This window comes from Gouania willdenowi, chromosome 3 (assembly GCF_900634775.1).
Source record: "Gouania willdenowi chromosome 3, fGouWil2.1, whole genome shotgun sequence".
Taxonomy (NCBI): Eukaryota; Metazoa; Chordata; class Actinopteri; order Blenniiformes; family Gobiesocidae; genus Gouania; species Gouania willdenowi.
Window position 1 is genome coordinate 45,731,382 of NC_041046.1, and position 27,171 is coordinate 45,758,552.

Here is a 27,171-nt window from a genome sequence, read left to right on the forward strand (position 1 = left end):
AACTACACCTACGGCAACGATAGGGCAACTACACCTAGGGCAACTCCACCAGGAAACTACACCTAGGGCAACAACACATACGGCAACTACACCTAGGGCAACAACACCTACGGCAACTACACCAGGCAACAACACATAGGGCAACTACACCTACGACAACGATAGGGCAACTACACCAAGGGCAACTACACCAGGAAACTACACCTAGGGCAACAACACATACGGCAACTATAGGGCAACTACACCAAGAAACTACACCTAGGGCAACAACACCTAGGGCAACAACACCTACGGCAACTACACCTACGGCAACGATAGGGCAACTACACCTAGGGCAACTACACCAGGAAACCACACCTAGGGCAACAACACCTACGGCAACAACACCAGGCAACTACACATAGGGCAACTACACCTACGGCAACCATAGGGCAACTACACCAGGAAACTACACCTACGGCAACAACACATATGGCAACTACACCAAGGGCAACTACACCAGGAAACAACACATACGGCAACTATAGGGCAACTACACCAGGAAACTACACCTAGGGCAACAACACATACGGCAACTATAGGGCAACTACACCTAGGGCAACAACACATACGGCAACTACACCTAGGGCAACAACACCTACGGCAACTACACCAGGCAACAACACATAGGGCAACTACACCTACGACAACGATAGGGCAACTACACCGGGCAACTACACCTAGGACAACTATACCAAGGGCAACTACTGTATACCTAGGGGAACTACACCGGGCAACTACACCTACGGCAACTACACCTAGGGCAACTACACCACAGCAGGACTGGAGAAGAGGCCTAAGGACCAACTAAAGACCATCATGACAAAGCATGTGTGTGTGTGTGTGTGTGTGTGTCACTCACTGCAGCTGCTGGACTGACGAAGGTTGTCCACCTTAGGACGGATGCTTGCGTCTGTGGAGGAGATGCTGCCTGAGGACAGAGCAGTGGACAGGAAGGACATAGTGGACAACAGCGCCTCAGTGTGGAGAGTGAGGTCCAACGAGCTGAATGTCACCTACACACACACACACACACACAAACACACACTGCCCTGTGATTTATGGATACATCACGTCTGTACCAGACTCCTCTTTGTACGGTGCAATCAGGGCTCAATGTGTGTGTGTGACTCACGTTGATCATCTGTTCTGTGTTTTTGTAGAAGCTGGAGAAGTTTGGAGCAGAACGATCAGCCTGAACACAGAGAGATGATGGTTTGACTGGTCATCTGATTACTTTTAGGTACTGCACTTTGTAATCTGATTACTTTTAGGCACTGTACGTCGTAATCTGATTACTTTTAGGTACTGCACTTTGTAATCTGATTACTTTTAGGTACTGCACTTTGTAATCTGATTACTTTTAGGCACTGTACGTTGTAATCTGATTACTTTTAGGCACTGTACTTTGTAATCTGATTACTTTTAGGTACTGCACTTTGTAATCTGATTACTTTTAGGTACTGCACTTTGTAATCTGATTACTTTTAGGTACTGCACTTTGTAATCTGATTCTTTTTAGGTACTGCACTTTGTAATCTGATTACTTTTAGGTACTGCACTTTGTAATCTGATTACCTTTAGGCACTGCACTTTGTAATCTGATTACCTTTAGGTACTGCACTTTGTAATCTGATTACCTTTAGGTACTGCACTATGTAATCTGATTACCTTTAGGTACTGTACTTTCAGCAGCTCTGATCCAGGTTCCACTAAAGAACTGACCAGACACACAGGAGCACCACGACAGTCTGAAACACACACAAGTCAATGAACAACCTGAGTTCTGTGAAGAGCACGCACGCACAGGTCCAATCACACGTCCTGACCGTTGAACCCTGGACACTCCACAGTGATCTGACGGATGTAGGTGGAGCCACACGTGTCCAACCTCCTCACTTTAGTGTTGATGCCGAGCTGAGAGAAACGGAGCAGGAGGAACGGAGAGGTTCTCCTCAGGGTCAGCAGCACCTACACACACACACACACACACACACACACACATGTCCCTCGTTGATTTCTTCTTCTTCGTATTTATTGTTTGTACCTCTTTGATGTGAAAGTCGAGCAGCAGCTTGGTGATGTTCTCAGAAGTTTCTCCTGCTCCATTCTCACACTGATGGGTCTTCACTTCAAGATCAGCAGCTCCAGCTTCATCTGGACATCAAACATTCATCCTTTCATCATCATCATCATCATGGTTCTCCTGTGGCTCCCTCTGAGACCAACCTGTGAGCTTCTTCCTGCTGACCTCCACTCGCTCTGCTTTACTTCCTTCTCCGATGTTCTCTACCAGGATCTTCATCACAACACTGAGGTCTTCCTCACTCAAACTCACCTGATGGCCCAGAGTGACCTTTGGTTAGAGAAGAAGACTTTATAAATTTGTGTGTGAGGAGAGGCTCACGTGGAGAGAGTGGAGGACTCCCTGGATCTGGACCGCAGGGATCCTTGAGAACCAGGAGGAGGACAGGTTCCTGCTGACCAGCAGCTCCAGGTCAATGGGCTGAAGAACATCACAGTCCATCTGTGAGACATCAGGACCCAGCTTGGTCCTGTAAGACGAAGAGGATCAGTAGATCGCAGTAGATCTCTGAGTAGATCTCTGAGTAGGTACCTGCAGACTTTGAGCTGGGTCAGGTGGACCTTCATTGTCTCCATCACAGCAGGAAGTGGGAATCCTTCCACCGGCAACAGAGAGAAGGAGTTTCCCACGGTGATCAGACCCAGGTCCATGAGCAATGCATTGTGGGAGGTGGAGGACTGAGGAATGATGATGAGCGGCGCCTTCAGGGACACGTCCATGGACACACGGAAGCTCTTCTGAGCAAAGTCTCTGACACTGGAAGCTGCTTTTTCTGCCGCCTGAGCCGTGGCTGAGCTCAGAGCTTCTTTAGCCTCCTGGAAGTTATCCACGAACATCTGAGGAGAACAACAAGAGACATTAAGACATGCCCACAGCTTTCAGATCATGTTACAGGGGGCGGGGCTGTGATTAATGATGTCAGCGGGAATGAAGTCAGATCTAAACTTTAGGAAACCACACTGCTGTTTACAAACACCAGGAAATGTCGCGTATAAGATTGAAACTAATTAGTCTCAGTCTAATTAGTCTGAGACTAATTAGACTTTATTTTCACCATGTCTGCACACGTAAAAGGTTAACGCAACATGTTTTATAAAGTGTCAGTGAGGGCGTTAGCTGTCACAGAGCATCAGAGTGAACAGAGGGAGTGAATGTGTGCCTGTAGCTGTCACAGAGCATCAGAGTGAACAGAGGGAGTGAGTGTGTGCCTGTAGCTGTCACAGAGCATCAAAGTGAACAGAGGGAGTGAGTGTGTGCCTGTAGCTGTCACAGAGCATCAAAGTGAACAGAGGGAGTGAGTGTGTGGCTACAGCTGTGACAGAGCATCAGAGTGAACAGAGGGAGTGAGTGTGTGCCTGCAGCTGTGACAGAGTATCAGTGTGTACTGATAGCTGACCCAGAGAGTCAAAGCCCACCCCAGGAATTGGACCTGTAACTGGTTCTAATCCCTGTAGAATGTTGAACTAAGCTCCACAGGCTCCTCCTCGTGGCAGAGATCATTATAATTAATATCATTATTGATCACCTGGTCCTGGCTCACACAGACCTGTAGTGGATCCAGACCTGTCCTGACCTGAGCTACGGCCCTGAGATTGAGAACCATTGTTCTTTATTTAGGAGGACATGTTTTTAAAAAGTTTAATGATCCGCAGTCTGAACATAACCGGACACAGAGCAGGGATGAAGGGGAGCGAGGGATGCTGGAGGAGCAGGTTTGGAGCTGAAGCGATGAATAAATCAGACTACGTGCAGGATGCTGTACCTCATCAACGGACCAATAGTGAACGCTAAAAGAAGCCTGAAAAAACAATGACAAGACACCACGTGAGACAAGAACACAACAGTCCCAGAGCAGGTACACGCACGCACGCACACACACACACACACACACACAAACACTTATTTATCCCACAAACATGAAGGCAGCACAGAACGAGCTGCGTTCAGGTGCAGGGTTTATACAATATGTTCTCAAGTTCATTTGTTCTCACAAAGATTTTATTAGTAAACACAAAGAAGCAAAACAAATGTGTGTGTGTGTGTGTGCGTGTGTAACGGACCAGCAGAGACATGTAGAACTTGTGTAGGTAGATGATCTGAATGCAGCTCAGTCGTAGAGTAACCGTTCCGTCCACGTTGGACACGTCGCTATAGGCGTCGCCTTCTGTGGCTCCAGAGAACAGACGCAGGGTGAAGCTGAACACCTCGTCACCCACGATAGACACGACCTGAGGACAGAACACGTCTCTGAGCTGAGGACAGGACACATCAGCTCAGAACCACGAGGACTTTACCTTCCTGTGGACCGTTCTCGGGTTGGCGTCAATAACCACGATGTCTCTGAGTCGAGTGAACACTTCGGTTTGTGAAGCCTGAACGGACACGGCCGCATCAATTCCTGCAGAGAAGAGACGTGAGGACAGGAAGTGGAAGTGATCTTTGAGCTGCTCAGAGCTTTCTACCTTGGACCTGGATGTCAGCAATGGTCTGGTGGTTGTCACACACCTCCACATGGACACACAGCAGCCTGGCCAACACTTTGAGGCTGAAGACACCTCCGTCTTTACCTCCTGGGGACACTAAAGGAGAAGGAGGTGTTAGGGCAGCACTGACCCAGAGGAGAACAGGTAAACTCACCTGCAGCAGAGCTGCTGCTGGGTTTCTTCCTGCTCTGCTTGGAGCTGAGCTCAGTAGGAAACATGTGGTTCAGGTAAGTGATGGTGGAGAGCAGAGCTTTGGTGTGAAGGAGGAAGTCCAATGAGGACATCTCCACCTACGGAGACCACAGGAGAAAGAGCTGAAGGTTCTCAGGGACATGTTGGAGATCTGCTGAAGACACCCAATGGTCCTCTGATATCATGGCTCACCTTCAGGGTCTGCTCCGTGCTGCAGAACTGAGAGTGGAAGCTTGGCCCATCTGGGTTGGCCTGGAACACACAAACAGCTTCATGGTTCTAGTGTCCACACAAAGTCCTCACATTACCTAGTACTCACCTTTATATAGTCCACCTTCAGAAGGTCATGGTGCTGCTGGTCTGAAGAGGAAACCAGGTGGAGAGGGCCACCTACAACACACACACACACAATCATTACACACATAGACTGATGGCATAGCTCTATAGATCTAGGGATGAAGAAAATCAGTGTTCCTCTTGTGATTATGTTTGACATCACTTGATTAGATTGATGTACCTACAGATGAATTATAGAGATTATATATAGCTCTTTTCTCCTTTTCCTGAATGGACTTAATGTGTTTTATAAGTTTCTATATGAAGGTATACGTTTAAAGGTTATCTAGTTAAACAAACATCTTCCTTGGGACAAGTCAGTTTTCCACGCTGGGCAGAAACAAGCTCCAAGGTCTTGAGAAAAGCCTCTTATTAAGCAACACGACCAGAACATGTGACCAGGACCAACGCTGTCATCCTGAGGTTGTAATATCTGGAGTTATTGAAGGGTGAGGTGCTGTGACATTGGGGAGGTTGAACCAATTATATCACCTTAAATAATACAATAGAATGTCATAGGGTAATGATCACCTGATCCTGATCACCTAGTAAGAAGTTAAAAACAGATGATCTCACAGTGTCGACAATCACAGACTGTATCTCCGACAGAGTCCAGGTCAGACCACAGACACAATGTTTACCTGCAGGAACAGGTTTAAAACATCTGAGTGGAGGGAGTTACCAGGAAGGTCGCAGTAATCTAGGCAGACTTTCCTCAGGTAGGTGTTCAAGCTGAGGTCGAAGGTCCTCTGCTTCCCCTCAGCTCCCAGCTGACACACGCTGAAGGTCAGGACGCTCTGCTCCTGGACATCCTGGACCGCCTGGACCTCCTGCCGAGTCAGCTCCAACAGCACCTGAACATATTTCAGGAGCTCACAACTAGGTTTACAGCTCCACCCACAGCTCCACCACTTCCCACATGCACATACCTCTTTAACTTCAAATTTAAAGTGAAGGTCTACGAGCTCTTCTAGAGCCGAGCGTTGGTTCTCCTCATCAGTGGATTTCTCAGTGGAGTCCTCAGAATCTACACACACACACACACACACACACATATACACACACACACTATTAAAAACCCATGCGCAGCCCTGTATAGAAGTCCTTATATTACAGTATATTAATTGCCTTGTTAAACATCTTTAATTAACTTGAAAAATGCAACACAAAACAAATGTATTATTATTATTAATGGTTTAAGAATTTAATTTATTCATTTATACATGAACATACCTATTTATCTATATACATACAGTATGTATTTCTATGATATATATAGATATGTATTATATATAGATATATATTTTATATAATGTATGTAATTTATATATGCATGTATATGTGAATAAATACACTGACCGGTTTCTGGACTCAGCAGTAGAACAGAAGGTAGGGTGGGGGCTGCAGGTCGGACCTTTACCTTTGGTAACACCTGAAAACAGGACAATACTCAGCACTTCTTCATCTAAGCAGCTAATGCAAACCAGCTAACTCTAAGCAGCTAAGGCTAAGCAGCTAACACTAACCAGCTAACTCTAAGCAGCTAACGCTAAGCAGCTAATGCTAAACAGCTAATGCTAACCGGCTAACTCTAAGCAGCTAACGCTAAATAGATATGACTAAGCAGCTAATGCTGACCAGCTAACTCTAAGCAGCTAATGCTAACCGGCTAACTCTAAGCAGCTAACGCTAAGCAGCTAAAGATAAGCAGCTAACGCTAACCTGCAAATGCAAAGTAGCTAACCCTAACCTGCTAACGCTAAGCAGCCAACGCTAACCTGCTAAAGCGAAGTAGCTAATGCTAACCTGCTAACGCTAAGCAGCTAACGGTAAGCAGCTAACGCTAATCAGCTAACGCTAATCAGCTAATGCTATCCTGCTAACGCTTTACATTCTCTACCTTGTCTGTTGCTGAGGGGGAGGAGCTTGTCCAGGGCAGAGGGACACTTTGGATCAGTTCCACCATGTGCTGGATCTTCTGGTCTGAAACCCTGACGTGGAGCAGAGGAAGTTCTCCACAGACTTTGAACCTGAAACACAGACAGGATTAGATCAGGTGAATATGTGTGTGTGTGTGTGTGTGTGTGTGTGTGTGTGTGCACTCACCGTGCCATCCTAGCGTCCTTCTCTACCATACACTTTGCTAACTGCACCTTGATGTCCAGTGGACGCAGAACATGTTGGTCTGAAGAACTCTGGAGCCTTGCTGACTTCCAGGACTCCTCTACACACATACACTTCATATGAGCACCTGTGTGTGTGTGTGTGTATGTGTGTGTGTGTGTGTGTGTGTGTGTGTGTGTGTGTGTTGATACCTGACTTGCTGTAGAGCACCTGAACTCGTCTCAGCTCCAAACTGAACCTCTCATACGCTCGCTCCATGATTTCCTCCAAAGAAGAAGAAGAAGAGCCAAGACTGCTCTGTTCCACACTGTGTAGCTACACACACATGCACACGCACACAAAGGGTGTTACGTCCAGTAGTAAAGTTCAGATGAATGATGAATGAATGGAGATGTCTATCAGTGGTTAATGTGGTGCTCTGAAGCTTCACAGCGCTAGATCTGATCCAGGACAGACAATAAACGATGGACTCACCTGGAAGTTTCCAAAGTCCACAATCAGAACTTCTGAGGCTGGGTTGTAGAATCCAGATTTTGGCAGCACCAGGTACGAAGGCTTTAGATCGATCCTCAAATCCAGAACCTTCCTGGTCTTGATGATGTGAGACAAACCTGAGGAGATGGAGACTCATCATCAGATACGGGACGTCAGTCCAGTGCTCACAGAGGAGGTCCACACTGACCTGTGGCTGTCTTCTCCTTGATCTCCTCCAGCTTGGAGAAAGTAGCAGAGGTCAGCACCTCCAGGTCCACACCTTTCTCTGTCCTGAAGAAGTCTACCACTCTGTTCACGGTCCCCTGGAGACATGACAGAGAGGTTGGACAACAACTGAAGATGCAGAGGGATGCAGAGGAACATAAAGAAGCATAGAGAAACATATAGGGAACATAGAGGAACGTAGAGGAATGTAGAGGAACATAGAGGAACGTAGAGGGAACATAGAGGAACAAAAAGGAATGTAGAGTGAACAGAGAAGAGGGTATAGGGAACATTGAGGAACTTATAGGGAACGTATAGGAAACATAGAGGAACGTAGAGGAACATAGAAGAAGGTAGAGGTCTGCTCACAGCGTCGTAGATGATCTCCACAGGCTGGGAGCTAACATGCAGCAGTTGATCACTAACACTGTTCTCAGGGTTCAACTCAAAGTTCACGCTGAGCAGAGAAGAAGACGAGTCTCCCACAGAGGAGATCAGTGAAGGAACCAGACCATTCTGCTGCAGCCCCGTCACAGACCAGTGCCGTAGCTCTGCCTCCACCCTGCAGGGGATAGTCACACATGGTTGATCAGGGTGATCAGATGATCAGGTTGATCAGGTCCTCATCAGCTCACCTGATGGCCTGAGCTCCAGGTCTCTGAGAAACCTTGGTGCAGAGGTTGATGATCTGAACTTTGAGGATCTCCGAGACGTCAAGACATTCCCTCAGCGTCACCGACGTCTTCAACAGCTGGAAGGAGATGACCACAGCCACGTACTGCAACACACGCACGCGCACACACACACACACACACACACACACACACACATCTATATTTATATATAAAAACAACTGTTCTTCTGTTTTTCATTAAAATGTTTCATGTTTAAATTAAACTCAACATGAAAAGATGAATGAGAGGAGTTTGTAGATTAAAAAGAGTTAAAGAAAGGAACCAAACATGGGGTCAAAGGTCACAGCAGGTGTGTGTACCTGTCCAGGTAAGGTCAGGTTGTGAGAACTTCCACTGTAACCAATGGCAACGTAGAGCTTCTCCTTCTCCTCAGCAGTTAGCAACGTATCAATCTCTGAGCCTGGGGGCACACAGACCATTATAGACCATTACAGACCACTACAGACCATTCTACACCAGTACAGACCACTATAGACCATTACAGACCACTACAGACCATTACAGACCATTATAGACCATTACAGACCGTTACAGACTGCTACAGACCATTATAGACCATTACAGATCACTGCAGACCACTATAGACCATTACAGACCATTACAGAGCACTATAGATCATTACAGACCACTATAAACCATTACAGACCACTATAGACCATTACAGATCATTATAGACCATTACAGACCACTATAGATTGTTACAGACCACTATAGACCGTTACAGACCACTACAGACCGTTACAGACCACTATAAATTGTTACAGACCACTACAGACCGTTACAGACCACTATAGACTTTTACAGACCACTATAGACCGTTACAGACCACTACAGACTACTATAGACCGTTACAGACCACTATAAATCATTACAGACCACTACAGACCATTATAGACCACGATAGACTTTTACAGACCACTATAGACCGTTACAGACCACTACAGATCGTTACAGACCACTATAAATCGTTACAGACCACTATAGACCGTTACAGACCACATTGTCCCGACTTTCTCCTACATGAACTGTTTAATGTGACTGTGTGTAGTTTAATAAAAACAAAGCTCGTGAATCCAAACTCCAAAGAAAACTGGTGAACACCAAGTCCATAAATCAGAGGGAGGTTCCCCCGTGTGACCAGGACCAAGGCTGTTGCTCTGAGGTTGGATTACCTGGAGGTGATCTTACAACAGACTACAGACCGTTATAGACATACACTGTTACAGACCACAGACACAGACCTGTAGGTTCCTCCTGCTCTTCCTTCTTTGCCTTCCTTCCAAACCAGTTGCTGAAGAACCCTCCTCCACCTCCTCCTCCTCCCTGCTTCTGTCCGTTCTTTCCCACTTTGTGTCCGGAGCGGACCACCTTCAGGGAGAGTAGAACCTTCAGACCTTCAGTGATCACCATGAGTGTGAGGAGAACCTGTGCTTACCTCCATCTGAGCCTGCTGTCGAGCTAATGTGATGTTGAACACGTCCAGAACCTTCTCCAGGTCCTACAGAAACACGTTCCTCACACCGTTATTCTACCATCACTCACACACAGGAACGACCCCTGACCCCCGACCCCTGACCTGGATCTGTCTCTCTGTGTCCGACCCAGCTCTGCTCTGACTTAGCAGTTTGTTCTTGTAGGCGTTCTTATAGCATCGCAGGTTGTTCCGGTGCTGCCTGATGTTGGACCAGGACCACATCCTCCTCACACGTTGCACATGCACCTCCATAATGCTGTTGAAGCTGTATCTCCACCTGCCAGAGGCAACCAGGACCATCACACACTAGAGCGCCTCCTCCTCCAACACTGGAGCTCCTCCTTCTTACAGACACTCACCAGAGTTTGGGGCTGTGATGGACCTGGACCTCAGGTCTGAACCTTCTGTAGGGAGCGTTCTTCACCATGTAGTCGATGGACTCCAGCAGCTCCACCATGGTTAGGTACTGCAGAGCACACACACTCAAATTACACACATCACACACACACTGTGATGATGTCAGTCTGATCTACCTGAGCTCTGGTCATCTCCACGCATATTTCCTGCACCTCCAAGTGAAGATCCACCTTTGGACCTTTCATCTCAAGCTCAGCCGTGGGGTTGATGCAGATCTTTGCAGAAGCAAAGATGGGCCTAAAAACTGAGAAAAGAAGAGACTGAGTGAGACTAGAAGGTTTGGAGATGAGAACATGAGAGTAGACTCACTGTACTGGTAGGAGGAGACCTGCTGCTCTCTGCTGCTGATCCCACACTTCAGCTGCTCCTGGAGGAACCAGAGGAGAGGCTGAGAGTGTGACCTCTGACCCGACCCCACCACCAAACCTTCTCTTCACTTACTATGATCTCCTGCCACGAGCCGCCGTAGAACATGGAACTGTTTACGTTCCAGTACGCACACAGGCAGTCCAGACGAGCCAGCTCACACACACACACACACACACACACACACACACACACACACACACACACACACACACACACACAGTGAGAAAGTGAGATACAGACAAACAGACAGACAAACAGACAGACAGACAGACAAACAGACAGACAGACAGACAGACAGACAGAGTTACCTTATAAATGATCTTTGCTGCCTGGTTTAAGATGCAGGACTTCCAGTTCTCGTCGGTGGTCTGAAAGAAAGGAGTGAATGATGGTTATGGTTACCTTGGTAACCATAATCCTCAGCGTACCTGCAGGCTGAGCTCAGACAGTGTGACTCCCATGGACAGAGGACGGGTCGGATCTGAGACCTGGAGGAGACATCAGTGTGTATTTAGGATTACACACACACACACACACACACACACACACACACACACACACACACACACACACACACACACACACACGGACACACGGACACACACACACAGCTGTGTACTCACATCGTCCTCGTATCTCAGGTGGATGCTGCTGATCTTCACCTGCAGGTTCTTGATCACCTGAGTGGCCAACTTCTCCACAAACGTGTCCTTCTTCTCCTGCTGAGGAACATCTGGACACAAACCAGAGTCAGGGTTCTGGAGGGTCAGGGTCCAGGGTTCTGTGGTCCTCCTGACACAGCAGTGTTCTCCTCTTAGAACCACACACTGTCAGACTCACCTGCTCCGTGTCCTTTAGACCTCCTCAGGCCTTTTCTGTGCTTTCTAACTTTCTTATGTCCCGTTGGGACTTTGGCAGCGTTAGAGGGAAACACACCATTAGAACAGAGAGAACAAAGACAGAACACAAAGAACACAGAGAGAACAGAGACACAAACACCCAGAGGGACAGATTTACTAAAATCTCTGCTCAGATCTGCACATGGACCTCAGCAAAGGCCAGAAGTTCATTAATGGATCTATTGATGCTCAGTTACTGCAGCACTTGAAAATGAGCTCCTAGTTCTCAGCAGGTCTGATCAGACCCTGGTAAAGCTGTGTCATGTACACTCAGTGGGAACCTGAACCATCACTCCTCAAAGAGGAGCAGGATAGAGTAGATCTGCTCCTCCATATATACTGTAGCTGCTCAGCTCTGTTTAACTAGCTGCTAATGTAGACTATAGTTTAAGTTTAGCTTGCTGCTAATGTAGTTTATAATTTCAGTTTAACTAGCTACTCATGTAGACTATAGTTTCAGTTTAACTAGCTACTCATGTAGACTATAGTTTCAGTTTAACTAGCTACTAATGTAAACTATAGTTTCAGTTTAGCTAGCTGCTATAGTTTCAGTTTAACTAGCTGCTCATGTAAACTATAGTTTCAGTTTAGCTAGCTGCTATAGTTTCAGTTTAACTAGCTGCTCATGTAAACTATAGTTTCAGTTTAACTAGCTGCTCATGTAAACTATAGTTTCAGTTTAACTAGCTACTCATGTAGACTATAGTTTCAGTTTAACTAATTGCTAATGTAAACTATAGTTTCAGTTTAACTAGCCTCTAATGTAAACTATAGTTTCAGTTTAACTAGCTGCTCATGTAAACTATAGTTTCAGTTTAACTAGCTGCTCATGTAGACTATAGTTTCAGTTTAGCTAGCTGCTCATGTAAACTATAGTTTCAGTTTAACTAGCTGCTCATGTAGACTATAGTTTCAGTTTAACTAGCTGCTCATGTAGACTATAGTTTCAGTTTAGCTAGCTGCTCATGTAGACTATAGTTTCAGTTTAACTAGCTGCTCATGTAGACTATAGTTTCAGTTTAACTAGCTGCTCATGTAGACTATAGTTTCAGTTTAACTAGCTACTCATGTCGACGATAGTTTCAGTTTAGCTAGCTGCTCATGTAAACTATAGTTTCAGTTTAATTAGCTGTTCATGTCGACTATAGTTTCAGTTTAGCTAGCTGCTCATGTAAACTATAGTTTCAGTTTAACTAGCTGCTCATGTAGACTATAGTTTCAGTTTAGCTAGCTGCTCATGTAAACTATAGTTTCAGTTTAACTAGCTGCTCATGTAGACTATAGTTTCAGTTTAGCTAGCTGCTCATGTAGACTATAGTTTCAGTTTAACTAGCTACTCATGTAGACTATAGTTTCAGTTTAGCTAGCTGCTCATGTAAACTATAGTTTCAGTTTAATTAGCTGTTCATGTCGACTATAGTTTCAGTTTAGCTAGCTGCTATAGTTTCAGTTTAGCTAGCTGCTCATGCAAACTATAGTTTCAGTTTAACTAGCTGCTCATGTAAACTATAGTTTCAGTTTAACTAGCTACTCATGTAGACTATAGTTTCAGTTTAACTAATTGCTAATGTAAACTATAGTTTCAGTTTAACTAGCTTCTAATGTAAACTATAGTTTCAGTTTAACTAGCTGCTCATGTAGACTATAGTTTCAGTTTAGCTAGCTGCTCATGTAAACTATAGTTTCAGTTTAGCTAGCTGCTCATGCAAACTATAGTTTCAGTTTAACTAGCTGCTCATGTAAACTATAGTTTCAGTTTAGCTAGCTGCTAATGTAAACTATAGTTTCAGTTTAACTAGCTGCTCATGTAAACTATAGTTTCAGTTTAGCTAGCTGCTCATGTAGACTATAGTTTCAGTTTAACTAGCTACTCATGTAGACTATGGTTTCAGTTTAACTAGCTGCTAATGTAAACTATAGTTTCAGTTTAACTAGCTACTAATGTAAACTATAGTTTCAGTTTAACTAGCTGCTCATGTAAACTATAGTTTCAGTTTAACTAGCTGCTAATGTAAACTATAGTTTCAGTTTAACTAGCTGCTCATGTAAACTATAGTTTCAGTTTAGCTAGCTGCTCATGTAGACTATAGTTTCAGTTTAACTAGCTACTCATGTAGACTATGGTTTCAGTTTAACTAGCTGCTAATGTAAACTATAGTTTCAGTTTAACTAGCTGCTCATGTAAACTATAGTTTCAGTTTAACTAGCTACTAATGTAAACTATAGTTTCAGTTTAACTAGCTGCTCATGTAGACTATAGTTTCAGTTTAACTAGCTGCTCATGTAGACTATAGTTTCAGTTTAACTAGCTGCTCATGTAGACTATAGTTTCAGTTTAACTAGCTGCTCATGTAGACTATAGTTTCAGTTTAACTAGCTGCTCATGTAGACTATAGTTTCAGTTTAACTAGCTGCTCATGTAGACTATAGTTTCAGTTTAGCTAGCTGCTCATGTAGACTATAGTTTCAGTTTAACTAGCTGCTCATGTAGACTATAGTTTCAGTTTAGCTAGCTGCTCATGTAGACTATAGTTTCAGTTTAGCTAGCTGCTCATGTAAACTATAGTTTCAGTTTAACTAGCTGCTCATGTAAACTATAGTTTCAGTTTAACTAGCTGCTCACGTAGACTATAGTTTCAGTTTAACTAGCTGCTCATGTAGACTATAGTTTCAGTTTAACTAGCTGCTCATGTAAACTATAGTTTCAGTTTAACTAGCTGCTCATGTAGACTATAGTTTCAGTTTAGCTAGCTGCTCATGTAAACTATAGTTTCAGTTTAACTAGCTGCTCATGTAAACTATAGTTTCAGTTTAACTAGCTGCTCATGTAAACTATAGTTTCAGTTTAAGTAGCTGCTCATGTAGACTATAGTTTCAGTTTAGCTAGCTGCTCATGTAGACTATAGTTTCAGTTTAGCTAGCTGCTCATGTAGACTATAGTTTCAGTTTAGCTAGCTGCTCATGTAGACTATAGTTTCAGTTTAGCTAGCTGCTCATGTAAACGATAGTTTCAGTTTAACTAGCTGCTCATGTAGACTATAGTTTCAGTTTAACTAGCTGCTCATGTAGACTATAGTTTCAGTTTAGCTAGCTGCTCATGTAGACTATAGTTTCAGTTTAACTAGCTGCTCATGTAAACTATAGTTTCAGTTTAGCTAGCAGCTGCTCATGTAGACTATAGTTTCAGTTTAGCTAGCTGCTCATGTAGACTATAGTTTCAGTTTAACTAGCTGCTCATGTAGACTATAGTTTCAGTTTAACTAGCTACTCATGTAGACTATAGTTTCAGTTTAACTAGCTGCTCATGTAGACTATAGTTTCAGTTTAACTAGCTGCTCATGTAAACTATAGTTTCAGTTTAACTAGCTACTAATGTAAACTATAGTTTCAGTTTAACTAGCTGCTCATGTAGATTATAGTTTCAGTTTAACTAGCTGCTCATGTAGACTATAGTTTCAGTTTAACTAGCTGCTCATGTAGACTATAGTTTCAGTTTAGCTAGCTGCTCATGTAGACTATAGTTTCAGTTTAACTAGCTGCTCATGTAAACTATAGTTTCAGTTTAGCTAGCAGCTGCTCATGTAGACTATAGTTTCAGTTTAGCTAGCTGCTCATGTAGACTATAGTTTCAGTTTAACTAGCTGCTCATGTAGACTATAGTTTCAGTTTAACTAGCTACTCATGTAGACTATAGTTTCAGTTTAACTAGCTACTCATGTAGACTATAGTTTCAGTTTAACTAGCTGCTCATGTAGACTATAGTTTCAGTTTAACTAGCTGCTCATGTAAACTATAGTTTCAGTTTAACTAGCTACTAATGTAAACTATAGTTTCAGTTTAACTAGCTGCTCATGTAGATTATAGTTTCAGTTTAACTTGCTGCTCATGTAAACTATAGTTTCAGTTTAACTAGCTGCTCATGTAGACTATAGTTTCAGTTTAACTAGCTGCTCATGTAGACTATAGTTTCAGTTTAGCTAGCTGCTCATGTAGACTATAGTTTCAGTTTAACTAGCTGCTCATGTAGACTATAGTTTCAGTTTAACTAGCTGCTCATGTAGACTATAGTTTCAGTTTAGCTAGCTGCTCATGTAGACTATAGTTTCAGTTTAGCTAGCTGCTCATGTAGACTATAGTTTCAGTTTAACTAGCTGCTCATGTAGACTATAGTTTCAGTTTAACTAGCTGCTCATGTAGACTATAGTTTCAGTTTAGCTAGCTCCTCATGTAGACTATAGTTTCAGTTTAGCTAGCTGCTCATGTAAACTATAGTTTCAGTTTAGCTAGCTGCTCATGTAAACTATAGTTTCAGTTTAGCTAGCTGCTCATGTAGACTATAGTTTCAGTTTAGCTAGCTGCTCATGTAGACTATAGTTTCAGTTTAGCTAGCTGCTCATGTAAACTATAGTTTCAGTTTAGCTAGCTGCTCATGTAGACTATAGTTTCAGTTTAACTAGCTGCTCATGTAGACTATAGTTTCAGTTTAACTAGCTGCTCATGTAGACTATAGTTTCAGTTTAACTAGCTGCTCATGTAGACTATAGTTTCAGTTTAGCTAGCTGCTCATGTAGACTATAGTTTCAGTTTAACTAGCTGCTCATGTAGACTATAGTTTCAGTTTAACTAGCTGCTCATGTAGACTATAGTTTCAGTTTAGCTAGCTGCTCATGTAGACTATAGTTTCAGTTTAACTAGCTGCTCATGTAGACTATAGTTTCAGTTTAACTAGCTGCTCATGTAGACTATAGTTTCAGTTTAGCTAGCTCCTCATGTAGACTATAGTTTCAGTTTAGCTAGCTGCTCATGTAAACTATAGTTTCAGTTTAGCTAGCTGCTCATGTAAACTATAGTTTCAGTTTAGCTAGCTGCTCATGTAGACTATAGTTTCAGTTTAGCTAGCTGCTCATGTAGACTATAGTTTCAGTTTAACTAGCTACTAATGTAAACTATAGTTTCAGTTTAACTAGCTGCTCATGTAGACTATAGTTTCAGTTTAGCTAGCTGCTCATGTAGACTATAGTTTCAGTTTAGCTAGCTGCTCATGTAGACTATAGTTTCAGTTTAGCTAGCTGCTCATGTAAACTATAGTTTCAGTTTAGCTAGCTGCTCATGTAGACTATAGTTTCAGTTTAACTAGCTGCTCATGTAAACTATAGTTTCAGTTTAACTAGCTGCTCATGTAAACTATAGTTTCAGTTTAACTAGCTGCTCATGTAAACTATAGTTTCAGTTTAACTAGCTGCTCATGTAAACTATAGTTTCAGTTTAACTAGCTACTAATGTAAACTGTAGTTTCAGTTTAACTAGCTGCTCATGTAGACTATAGTTTCAGTTTAACTAGCTGCTCATGTAGACTATAGTTTCAGTTTAACTAGCTGCTCATGTAGACTATAGTTTCAGTTTAGCTAGCTGCTCATGTAGACTATAGTTTCAGTTTAACTAGCTGCTCATGTAAACTATAGTTTCAGTTTAACTAGCTGCTCATGTAGACTATAGTTTCAGTTTAACTAGCTGCTCATGTAAACTATAGTTTCAGTTTAGCTAGCTGCTCATGTAGACTATAGTTTCAGTTTAACTAGCTGCTCATGTAAACTATACTTTCAGTTTAACTAGCTGCTCATGTAGACTATAGTTTCAGTTTAACTAGCTGCTCATGTAAACTATACTTTCAGTTTAGCTAGCTGCTCATGTAGACTATAGTTTCAGTTTAGCTAGCTTCTCATGTAGACTATAGTTTCAGTTTAGCTAGCTGCTCATGTAAACTATAGTTTCAGTTTAGCTAGCTGCTCATGTAGACTATAGTTTCAGTTTAGCTAGCTGCTCATGTAAACTATAGTTTCAGTTTAGCTAGCTGCTCATGTAAACTATAGTTTCAGTTTAGCTAGCTGCTCATGTAGACTATAGTTTCAGTTTAGCTAGCTGCTCATGTAGACTATAGTTTCAGTTTAACTAGCTACTAATGTAAACTATAGTTTCAGTTTAACTAGCTGCTCATGTAGACTATAGTTTCAGTTTAGCTAGCTGCTCATGTAGACTATAGTTTCAGTTTAGCTAGCTGCTCATGTAGACTATAGTTTCAGTTTAGCTAGCTGCTCATGTAAACTATAGTTTCAGTTTAGCTAGCTGCTCATGTAGACTATAGTTTCAGTTTAACTAGCTGCTCATGTAAACTATAGTTTCAGTTTAACTAGCTGCTCATGTAAACTATAGTTTCAGTTTAACTAGCTGCTCATGTAAACTATAGTTTCAGTTTAACTAGCTGCTCATGTAAACTATAGTTTCAGTTTAACTAGCTACTAATGTAAACTATAGTTTCAGTTTAACTAGCTGCTCATGTAGACTATAGTTTCAGTTTAACTAGCTGCTCATGTAGACTATAGTTTCAGTTTAACTAGCTGCTCATGTAGACTATAGTTTCAGTTTAGCTAGCTGCTCATGTAGACTATAGTTTCAGTTTAACTAGCTGCTCATGTAAACTATAGTTTCAGTTTAACTAGCTGCTCATGTAGACTATAGTTTCAGTTTAACTAGCTGCTCATGTAAACTATAGTTTCAGTTTAGCTAGCTGCTCATGTAGACTATAGTTTCAGTTTAACTAGCTGCTCATGTAGACTATAGTTTCAGTTTAACTAGCTGCTCATGTAAACTATACTTTCAGTTTAACTAGCTGCTCATGTAGACTATAGTTTCAGTTTAACTAGCTGCTCATGTAAACTATAGTTTCAGTTTAGCTAGCTGCTCATGTAGACTATAGTTTCAGTTTAGCTAGCTTCTCATGTAGACTATAGTTTCAGTTTAGCTAGCTGCTCATGTAAACTATAGTTTCAGTTTAGCTAGCTGCTCATGTAGACTATAGTTTCAGTTTAGCTAGCTGCTCGTGTAAACTATAGTTTCAGTTTAGCTAGCTGCTCATGTAGACTATAGTTTCAGTTTAGCTAGCTTCTCGTGTAGACTATAGTTTCAGTTTAGCTAGCTGCTCATGTAAACTATAGTTTCAGTTTAGCTAGCTGCTCATGTAGACTATAGTTTCAGTTTAACTAGCTGCTCATGTAGACTATAGTTTCAGTTTAACTAGCTGCTCATGTAGACTATAGTTTCAGTTTAACTAGCTGCTCATGTAGACTATAGTTTCAGTTTAACTAGCTGCTCATGTAGACTATAGTTTCAGTTTAGCTAGCTGCTCATGTAGACTATAGTTTCAGTTTAACTAGCTGCTCATGTAGACTATAGTTTCAGTTTAACTAGCTACTCATGTAAACTATAGTTTCAGTTTAACTAGCTGCTCATGTAGACTATAGTTTCAGTTTAGCTAGCTGCTCATGTAGACTATAGTTTCAGTTTAGCTAGCTGCTCATGTAGACTATAGTTTCAGTTTAGCTAGCTGCTCATGTAGACTATAGTTTCAGTTTAACTAGCTACTCATGTAAACTATAGTTTCAGTTTAGCTAGCTGCTCATGTAGACTATAGTTTCAGTTTAGCTAGCTGCTCATGTAGACTATAGTTTCAGTTTAACTAGCTACTAATGTAAACTATAGTTTCAGTTTAACTAGCTGCTCATGTAGACTATAGTTTCAGTTTAGCTAGCTGCTCATGTAGACTATAGTTTCAGTTTAGCTAGCTGCTCATGTAGACTATAGTTTCAGTTTAGCTAGCTGCTCATGTAAACTATAGTTTCAGTTTAGCTAGCTGCTCATGTAGACTATAGTTTCAGTTTAACTAGCTGCTCATGTAAACTATAGTTTCAGTTTAACTAGCTGCTCATGTAAACTATAGTTTCAGTTTAACTAGCTGCTCATGTAAACTATAGTTTCAGTTTAACTAGCTGCTCATGTAAACTATAGTTTCAGTTTAACTAGCTACTAATGTAAACTATAGTTTCAGTTTAACTAGCTGCTCATGTAGAGTATAGTTTCAGTTTAGCTAGCTGCTCATGTAGACTATAGTTTCAGTTTAGCTAGCTGCTCATGTAAACTATAGTTTCAGTTTAGCTAGCTGCTCATGTAGACTATAGTTTCAGTTTAACTAGCTGCTCATGTAAACTATAGTTTCAGTTTAACTAGCTGCTCATGTAAACTATAGTTTCAGTTTAACTAGCTGCTCATGTAGACTATAGTTTCAGTTTAGCTAGCTGCTCATGTAGACTATAGTTTCAGTTTAGCTAGCTGCTCATGTAGACTATAGTTTCAGTTTAGCTAGCTGCTCATGTAAACTATAGTTTCAGTTTAGCTAGCTGCTCATGTAGACTATAGTTTCAGTTTAACTAGCTGCTCATGTAAACTATAGTTTCAGTTTAACTAGCTGCTCATGTAAACTATAGTTTCAGTTTAACTAGCTGCTCATGTAAACTATAGTTTCAGTTTAACTAGCTGCTAATGTAAACTATAGTTTCAGTTTAACTAGCTGCTAATGTAAACTATAGTTTCAGTTTAACTAGCTGCTCATGTAGAGTATAGTTTCAGTTTAACTAGCTGCTCATGTAGACTATAGTTTCAGTTTAACTAGCTGCTCATGTAGACTATAGTTTCAGTTTAGCTAGCTGCTCATGTAGACTATAGTTTCAGTTTAACTAGCTGCTCATGTAAACTATAGTTTCAGTTTAGCTAGCTGCTCATGTAGACTATAGTTTCAGTTTAGCTAGCTTCTCATGTAGACTATAGTTTCAGTTTAGCTAGCTGCTCATGTAAACTATAGTTTCAGTTTAGCTAGCTGCTCATGTAGACTATAGTTTCAGTTTAGCTAGCTTCTCATGTAGACTATAGTTTCAGTTTAGCTAGCTGCTCATGTAGACTATAGTTTCAGTTTAGCTAGCTTCTCATGTAAACTATAGTTTCAGTTTAGCTAGCTGCTCATGTAGACTATAGTTTGTTTATTGATACCACAAAGCTTAACTGGAGCATTAAACATCTTCTTTTCCTTTGGTTTCTGCTCCATCTTCTACAGCAGCCTTAGTGTGTGTTCTCTGTGTTCCTGTCAGTGTGTAACGCTGAACGTTGAACACAAACTCTTCCAGGGTGATGCATTAATGTGTTCACAGTATTTATCTCACAGCTGATCCACTTCACATGTTCACACATCAGAGCATCATGTGAGCGTTGTTAGTAAATCTGCCCCAGAGAGAACACACACACACACACACACACGCACATGCTGTGTGTACTACCATGTTGTGGGTCCCTACACACCAGGCTCTCTAAGGTGTGTAGCAGCTCCTTGTTGTGCGGCTCTGATGCAGCATGAGGACACACACATTAGCTCGTTAGCCTAGCTACTATTAGCCATCTTAGTTAATAAAATCTTTGAAGCATGATGATGAAGTCATACATGTACAGTTGGTTCTGATGGTGTAGAGATGTGAGGATGTTTAGAGTTAAACACACAATGAAGAACTGGGAACAAACAATGGGACAGAAGAGACAGGAGGACCTGGACAGGACCTCAGGAGGACAGGTGTGAGACACCCAGTAGATGGTAGACAGTAGCCAACAGTGAATTAATGTCTCAGCATCAGACCCATGGGACGTTAGATGTACGTATGAGGATCAGAGATCACAGATCCAGAGGTCAAAGGTCAGGGTATCCCACCTTTGCTCAGTGCGTCCTCGATGCGTTGAAGGTCCTTCTGTTTGAGCTCCTGTTGGTAGCGTTCTTCTTTATCAGCATCAAACTTTATCTCTGCAAAAACACACCAGTAAGACCACCACAGACCAGCACAGACCAGTACAGACCAGCACAGACCAGTACAGACCAGTACAGACCAGTACAGACCAGTACAGAGCAGTACAGAGCAGTAAGACCAGTACAGACCAGTACAGAGCAGTAAGACCAGTACAGACCAGTAAGACCAGTACAGACCAGTACAGACCAGTACAGACCAGTACAAAGGACTGAGAAATCAAATGTCTCTGATTGGTGTTTCCCAGTAGGTCAGTGTGAGTGATAAAGACCCAATCAGATCACAAAGAAACCACCCTGTTAATGAGCTCCTTCATAATAAAACACATAGCCCAAAGAGGGAGACTTTTATTGTGAAGGAATAGCATGTAGCTTGTGAGTTGAACAAGTCAACGTTAGCGCTTACCGTTGTATGGACAGGAAGTACACTGACATCCAGCTGTAACAAAATAAAAGCTGTGACAGAGCTAGCAGAGCTACAGAGGGGTTAACAGCTAGCAGAGCTACACAGGGGTTAGCAGCTAACAGAGCTACACAGGGGTTAGCAGCTAGCAGAGCTACACATAGGTTAGTAGCTAACAGCTAGCAGAGCTACACAGGGGTTAGCAGCTCACAGAGCTACACAGGGGTTAGCAGCTCACAGAGCTACACAGGGGTTAGCAGCTAACAGAGCTACACAGGGGTTAGCAGCTAGAAGAGCTACACAGGGGTTAGTAGTTAACAGCTAGCAGAGCTACACAGGGGTTAGCAGCTAGCAGAGCTACACAGGGGTTAGTAGCTAACAGCTAGCAGAGCTACACAGGGGTTAGCAGCTAACAGCTAGCAGAGCTACACAGGGGTTAGTATCTAGCAGAGCTACACAGGGGCTAACAGCTAGCAGAGCTACACAGGGGCTAACAGCTAGCAGAGCTACACAGGGGATAGCAGCTAACAGCTAGCAGAGCTACACAGGGGTTAGCAGCTCGCAGAGCTACATAGGGGTTAGTAGCTAACAGCTAGCAGAGCTACACGGGGTTAGCAGCTAACAGCTAGCAGAGCTACACAGGGGTTAGCAGCTAGCAGAGCTACCCAGGGGTTAACAGCTAGCAGAGCTACACAGGGGTTAGTAGCTAACAGCTAGCAGAGCTAAACAGGGGTTAGTAGCTAACAGCTAGCAGAGCTACACAGGGGTTAGCAGCTAACAGCTAGCAGAGCTACACAGGGGTTAGCAGCTAACAGCTAGCAGAGCTACACAGGGGTTAGCAGCTAACAGCTAGCAGAGCTACACAGGGGTTAGCAGCTAGCAGAGCTACATATAGGTTAGCAGCTAGCAGACCTACACAGAGGTCAGCAGCTAACAGAGCTACATAGTTTAAAGTGTATCTGTAGCTCATCTGTGTATGTTAGCGCCCCCTGCTGCTGACAGTCAGTCACTGTTCATATTTGTCTCCTCACAGGTGAAGATAAAGTGGTCTTTGTGGAACAGGATATACACAAGCTATACTAATCCTTCTACTAATCCTTCAACTTCACACACACACACACACACACACACACACACACACACACACACACACACACACACACACACACACACACACACACACACACACACACACACACACACACACACACACACACACACACACAGTGTGTAACGTACTGGCTCCAGGAACAACCAACAGATAAAAACCATCCAACGTGGCAACGACTGCATCACTGTAGAGATTCTTCCAGGGAATCTTTAACGTCAGCTTCCCTGAAAACACACACAGTTACCACACGCACGCACGCACTCACTCACTCACTCACTCACTCACTCACTCACTCACTCACTCACTCACTCACTCACTCACTCACACACTCACACACTCACACACACACACACACACACACACACACACACACAAACACACACACACACACACACTCACCTATCTGTCCTGCTTTTACTTTGAAGGGCACGTTGAACTCGCTCTGAGACACACACACACACACATCGTTAAAGTGTGACACCACATCAGTGTATATTTACTGTATCATTAGATGAAGTTTTCTCAGCATTAGCAGCTCGTTGATGGAGATGACCTCTGACCTCCATCAACAGGTTCTTCTGAAGGTTTAAATCCTGCTAAACATCGACTCTCCAAAATAAAGCTCAGAGACTTTGATCACTGAAAACAATCAATGGCTGATTTGAAGCTTCTGGTATCAACATCTGGATTATTAATGACACACTCAACATCTGGATAGTCATGTGCACACAACATCTGGATTGTTATTTACGCACTCAACATCTGGATTATTCTCATTAAAGCATCTGGGAAACCATTTAGTTCAATGGATTTGATTATTTTAGTTTTGGTGTGACGTAGACTTACAGACCTTTTATAAATAATGAGATGGTGCTAAAGGTCCTAATAATCATAATACTGTCCCTTTAAAGGATGAGGTGATGTCGACTCACCAGAGCATTCTCCTTCACCTTCAAGTTCTCCAGGACCACGTTACCTTTAAACATCAAAGACATGAAAGAGCACGTTAGAGTGGAGAAGACTTCATGTTGTTCAATGAGCACAACTGTTAGCTCAGGAAGCTAACATGTTAGCTACCATCATCACCACATGAAAGAGAATAAAATAAATGTTTTCCTTAGCCATGTTAGCTTTAAACTCTGTTTGGACTTTAAAAAAGGATGTTATTGTTAGTGGAGGCTAAATGCTGTATTTATATGTATTGTGTTTTATTTTTATGAGGCTGTGATCAATTGTGGGACTAATAAAGCTTTTTTTTTTCATCTTCATTTAGGTTAAAATAACTGTAGTTGGTTTATAGTTCCACATCCTGCAGCTTTACACTGTTTTTAAGATAACAATGATGTTTGATGTTAAAATATAAATAAATATACTGTTTTACTAATGCCTGTTTTATGTGTCATTGTTTTATTTTCATATCAGATATAATAAATATAGATAACCATTATCTATATTTATTATATTATATCTATTACACAAGTCAGTTAATCACTGTCACACTGGGATCATTGTGGCCATAGGGCCTATGGCCACAATGATATGAATCTAGATAATTATATCCTGGATTAATCTCCGTTAGTGGGATTCAACTAATCAAACATTCCCTGTCATAGAGAAGCTGTCCTATGAAGGTTGATAACAACACGCTAATGTAAGCCATGTGTTTCAACCTGGGTACATGTGCGTTCACATAAAAGGGGTGGAGTTTGCAGATTCTTACCAATCAATGGAGAACCTGGCAGAGTGAGCGTTTTTACAGGAGGAACAGTTTATGATCTTAAACAAATATAATGAATGTGAATCTATGATGACAGTGAAGAGCAACAGTGTTAGTGCAGCGCACCAGGAGGCGGAGCTTTTATACTCGCTCAGATCTGATCCACTTCATAACTTGGTCGACCAGGTTAGATATTGTTTAAGTTTAAAATGATGAATAATTAAAATCTATCATTCAGACCAAAAACAACCTGTTGTTACAGAAAAGTCAGGAATTAAAGAACTCAGACAGGAAGCTGCTGATACTGTTAATGTGTAAAAGTGTGAGATTATTTATGATATTAATCCATTAGATGATAAACAGACAGAGTTCTGCAGTTAAACTTTATTACAGCACACACGTGTTTCTATTCAGGTAGATCTATTTATCACACACTGGGATTAGTTTACTGTAGTATGTTCCTGATGATGATGTCAGCCTCACTATAGCGTATGAATGAATTAATGAATGAATTAATGACTTCACCAATCTACGCATACAGAAACAAAGACTTCATCAGCTGATTATAGATCAGTCTATCAGATATAAATCTATATCTTTCCTAAATGATGTCATCAGTAAATCAAAGGATTGCATCGATGTCTAAATATTCTCTCCTGTCAGCGTCAGATCAAATCCACACAGTGACGTGTTCACACATCACCTTTTATTGGGCAGCTCGCTTTCTAAGAGATCTGATTGGTCAGGAGGCGGGGCTTTAGTACTCGTTAAAATCCTAACCAGAACAAAACCTGGTGGGTATTTCATCAAAGTGTTCTCAGTAGAACCAGACTTATGGTTTAAACCTGGTTCAGCTAAGCTGTCCGTGACCACGCCCCCTTTTACCATTTCATCAAACTCTTCTCAGATTCAGTCTCTCCAGCTCAGCCAATCAGCTGACAGTGTTTTGAGAGAGAGTGACGGAGCATGTGCTGCAGCTTTTACGATGAATGAGAAGCCAATAGGAACCCATGCTGAGACCAACAGGATGTGACATCATCTGTTACTGAGCAGTGAAAATAAATGGACATGTTAGGGGAAAAAAAGACTGACTGTGGTTGGAACATTTTAACAGTGTTGGATGTCACATCCAACACTGTAGACACTGCAGGCGAGCTGTGCACGGAGGTACGTGCACTGTGTGCACATCTCTTAAAGTGATAGTGTATCTTTGTCATTGGGGGCCTCAGTGCTCCGCCCTGTGACTGTCCCTGAAGCCCCTCCCTCTCTGTATATCCACAGATTTCTCATTATTAATCTCTGATCAATAAATAAACACATTTATACCGTGTGTAAACATAGGTGATGATACACACCTATATATTATATATTATTACTGATGGTTTAAACACATGGAGACTGTGATATCATTAATAATATGCTACACATTAAACATGTAATAATGAGTGTATAGATTTAAAATCATATAAAAACATTTACCATGATATTGTGTTTCATTTCCTTTAAAAATACCAAATTAAAGTGGTGTTTAAAAATAAAACATATAGATCTTTAATGAGTGTTTTAAAACAACACTAAATAACTTCTTTAATAATGATGACATGGTTTCATGAGAGTGACTCAGCAGATTAAACCAAGCCTGCTGCTTAAACCTGGTCAGGAGCAGGTTTGACCCACGGACTGTGTTACTATGGTAACCAAGGTGTTTTCTCTTTGATGAAACCGCTGTTCTAGTTAGAACCAGGTTTAACCCTGAACTGGGTTTCATCAAATACCCCTCTGGTCTCGACCAGGTTAGTCGTTCAGCCTAAGTTACCATGGTGATTTAGCTCTAGCCAGCTTCGTAGTCCAGCACACATTGATTAAATCCTGAAAGTTAGCGCGATCAGAGGAAATTTAGCTTTGTCGTACAGGCCCTTAATATGTGTGTGTGTGTGTGTGTGTGTGTGTGTGTTTAAGCAGAGAATGCAGCTGGACAGGTAGGGTGAGAGAGCGGGTTAGTATGTGTGCATCGATTATTATCTCTCTCTCTCTGTGTGTGTGTGTGCGTGTTTGTGTGTGTGTGTGTGTGTGTGTGTGTGTGTGTGTGTGTGTGTGTGTGTGTGTGTGTGTGTGTGTGTGTGTGTGTGTGTGACTTCAGTCTAAAAAACAGCTTTTTATGAACAGACTCTGGTCTCACCTCCCCAGATTCCTATCTTCAGCTGAGACTTGTCCAGGTTCTCCACGTAGTCTCCGATAAACCTGTTCAGCAGGTCACTGACCACGGACTCAAACACCATGGCTGACAGAACTCCGTCAATCGACCAATAATCAATATTCAATCCATTAGCAGTGAAGCAGTGACAGGCCGAGCAGAGCTGCCTCTGAATCTGAGGCTGTTTCCGCGTCTGAGGACGATCAGCTCTGAGCTCTACTACCCAGCCTGTCTCTCTCACACACACACACACACACACA

General features: G+C 42.2%; 1 protein-coding gene across 2 annotated transcripts in view; it reads right to left on the reverse strand.

Moving 5' to 3' along the window:
- The window catches only part of LOC114479415 (vacuolar protein sorting-associated protein 13C-like), a 46,262-nt gene extending 19,131 nt beyond the window's left edge, over positions 1 to 27,131 (reverse strand). The window contains exons 1-44 of one of the 2 annotated variants that reach the window (XM_028473084.1): positions 26,897 to 27,131; positions 23,933 to 23,976; positions 23,400 to 23,442; positions 23,129 to 23,224; positions 21,893 to 21,925; positions 21,397 to 21,486; positions 20,975 to 21,037; positions 11,755 to 11,823; positions 11,538 to 11,647; positions 11,343 to 11,402; positions 11,223 to 11,282; positions 10,987 to 11,067; positions 10,855 to 10,912; positions 10,662 to 10,789; positions 10,488 to 10,594; positions 10,231 to 10,405; positions 10,090 to 10,152; positions 9,896 to 10,022; positions 8,954 to 9,054; positions 8,595 to 8,737; positions 8,329 to 8,521; positions 7,943 to 8,057; positions 7,735 to 7,871; positions 7,452 to 7,575; positions 7,243 to 7,360; positions 7,037 to 7,166; positions 6,496 to 6,568; positions 6,066 to 6,163; positions 5,819 to 5,990; positions 5,120 to 5,190; positions 4,993 to 5,052; positions 4,763 to 4,898; positions 4,588 to 4,704; positions 4,420 to 4,523; positions 4,186 to 4,353; positions 3,888 to 3,923; positions 2,657 to 2,961; positions 2,447 to 2,594; positions 2,269 to 2,377; positions 2,087 to 2,196; positions 1,869 to 2,010; positions 1,711 to 1,790; positions 1,175 to 1,234; positions 902 to 1,055 (exon numbers count right to left, since the gene is read on the reverse strand). In XM_028473084.1, coding sequence (XP_028328885.1) covers positions 902 to 1,055; positions 1,175 to 1,234; positions 1,711 to 1,790; positions 1,869 to 2,010; positions 2,087 to 2,196; positions 2,269 to 2,377; positions 2,447 to 2,594; positions 2,657 to 2,961; positions 3,888 to 3,923; positions 4,186 to 4,353; positions 4,420 to 4,523; positions 4,588 to 4,704; positions 4,763 to 4,898; positions 4,993 to 5,052; positions 5,120 to 5,190; positions 5,819 to 5,990; positions 6,066 to 6,163; positions 6,496 to 6,568; positions 7,037 to 7,166; positions 7,243 to 7,360; positions 7,452 to 7,575; positions 7,735 to 7,871; positions 7,943 to 8,057; positions 8,329 to 8,521; positions 8,595 to 8,737; positions 8,954 to 9,054; positions 9,896 to 10,022; positions 10,090 to 10,152; positions 10,231 to 10,405; positions 10,488 to 10,594; positions 10,662 to 10,789; positions 10,855 to 10,912; positions 10,987 to 11,067; positions 11,223 to 11,282; positions 11,343 to 11,402; positions 11,538 to 11,647; positions 11,755 to 11,823; positions 20,975 to 21,037; positions 21,397 to 21,486; positions 21,893 to 21,925; positions 23,129 to 23,224; positions 23,400 to 23,442; positions 23,933 to 23,976; positions 26,897 to 26,996 — 4,711 coding nt within the window. In that variant the 5' untranslated portion in view covers positions 26,997 to 27,131. The remainder of the gene's footprint in view (positions 1 to 901; positions 1,056 to 1,174; positions 1,235 to 1,710; positions 1,791 to 1,868; positions 2,011 to 2,086; positions 2,197 to 2,268; positions 2,378 to 2,446; positions 2,595 to 2,656; positions 2,962 to 3,887; positions 3,924 to 4,185; positions 4,354 to 4,419; positions 4,524 to 4,587; positions 4,705 to 4,762; positions 4,899 to 4,992; positions 5,053 to 5,119; positions 5,191 to 5,818; positions 5,991 to 6,065; positions 6,164 to 6,495; positions 6,569 to 7,036; positions 7,167 to 7,242; positions 7,361 to 7,451; positions 7,576 to 7,734; positions 7,872 to 7,942; positions 8,058 to 8,328; positions 8,522 to 8,594; positions 8,738 to 8,953; positions 9,055 to 9,895; positions 10,023 to 10,089; positions 10,153 to 10,230; positions 10,406 to 10,487; positions 10,595 to 10,661; positions 10,790 to 10,854; positions 10,913 to 10,986; positions 11,068 to 11,222; positions 11,283 to 11,342; positions 11,403 to 11,537; positions 11,648 to 11,754; positions 11,824 to 20,974; positions 21,038 to 21,396; positions 21,487 to 21,892; positions 21,926 to 23,128; positions 23,225 to 23,399; positions 23,443 to 23,932; positions 23,977 to 26,896) is intronic. The other variant, XM_028473092.1, reaches the window with a different exon arrangement.
- Between the last annotated feature and the right edge of the window lie 40 nt (positions 27,132 to 27,171).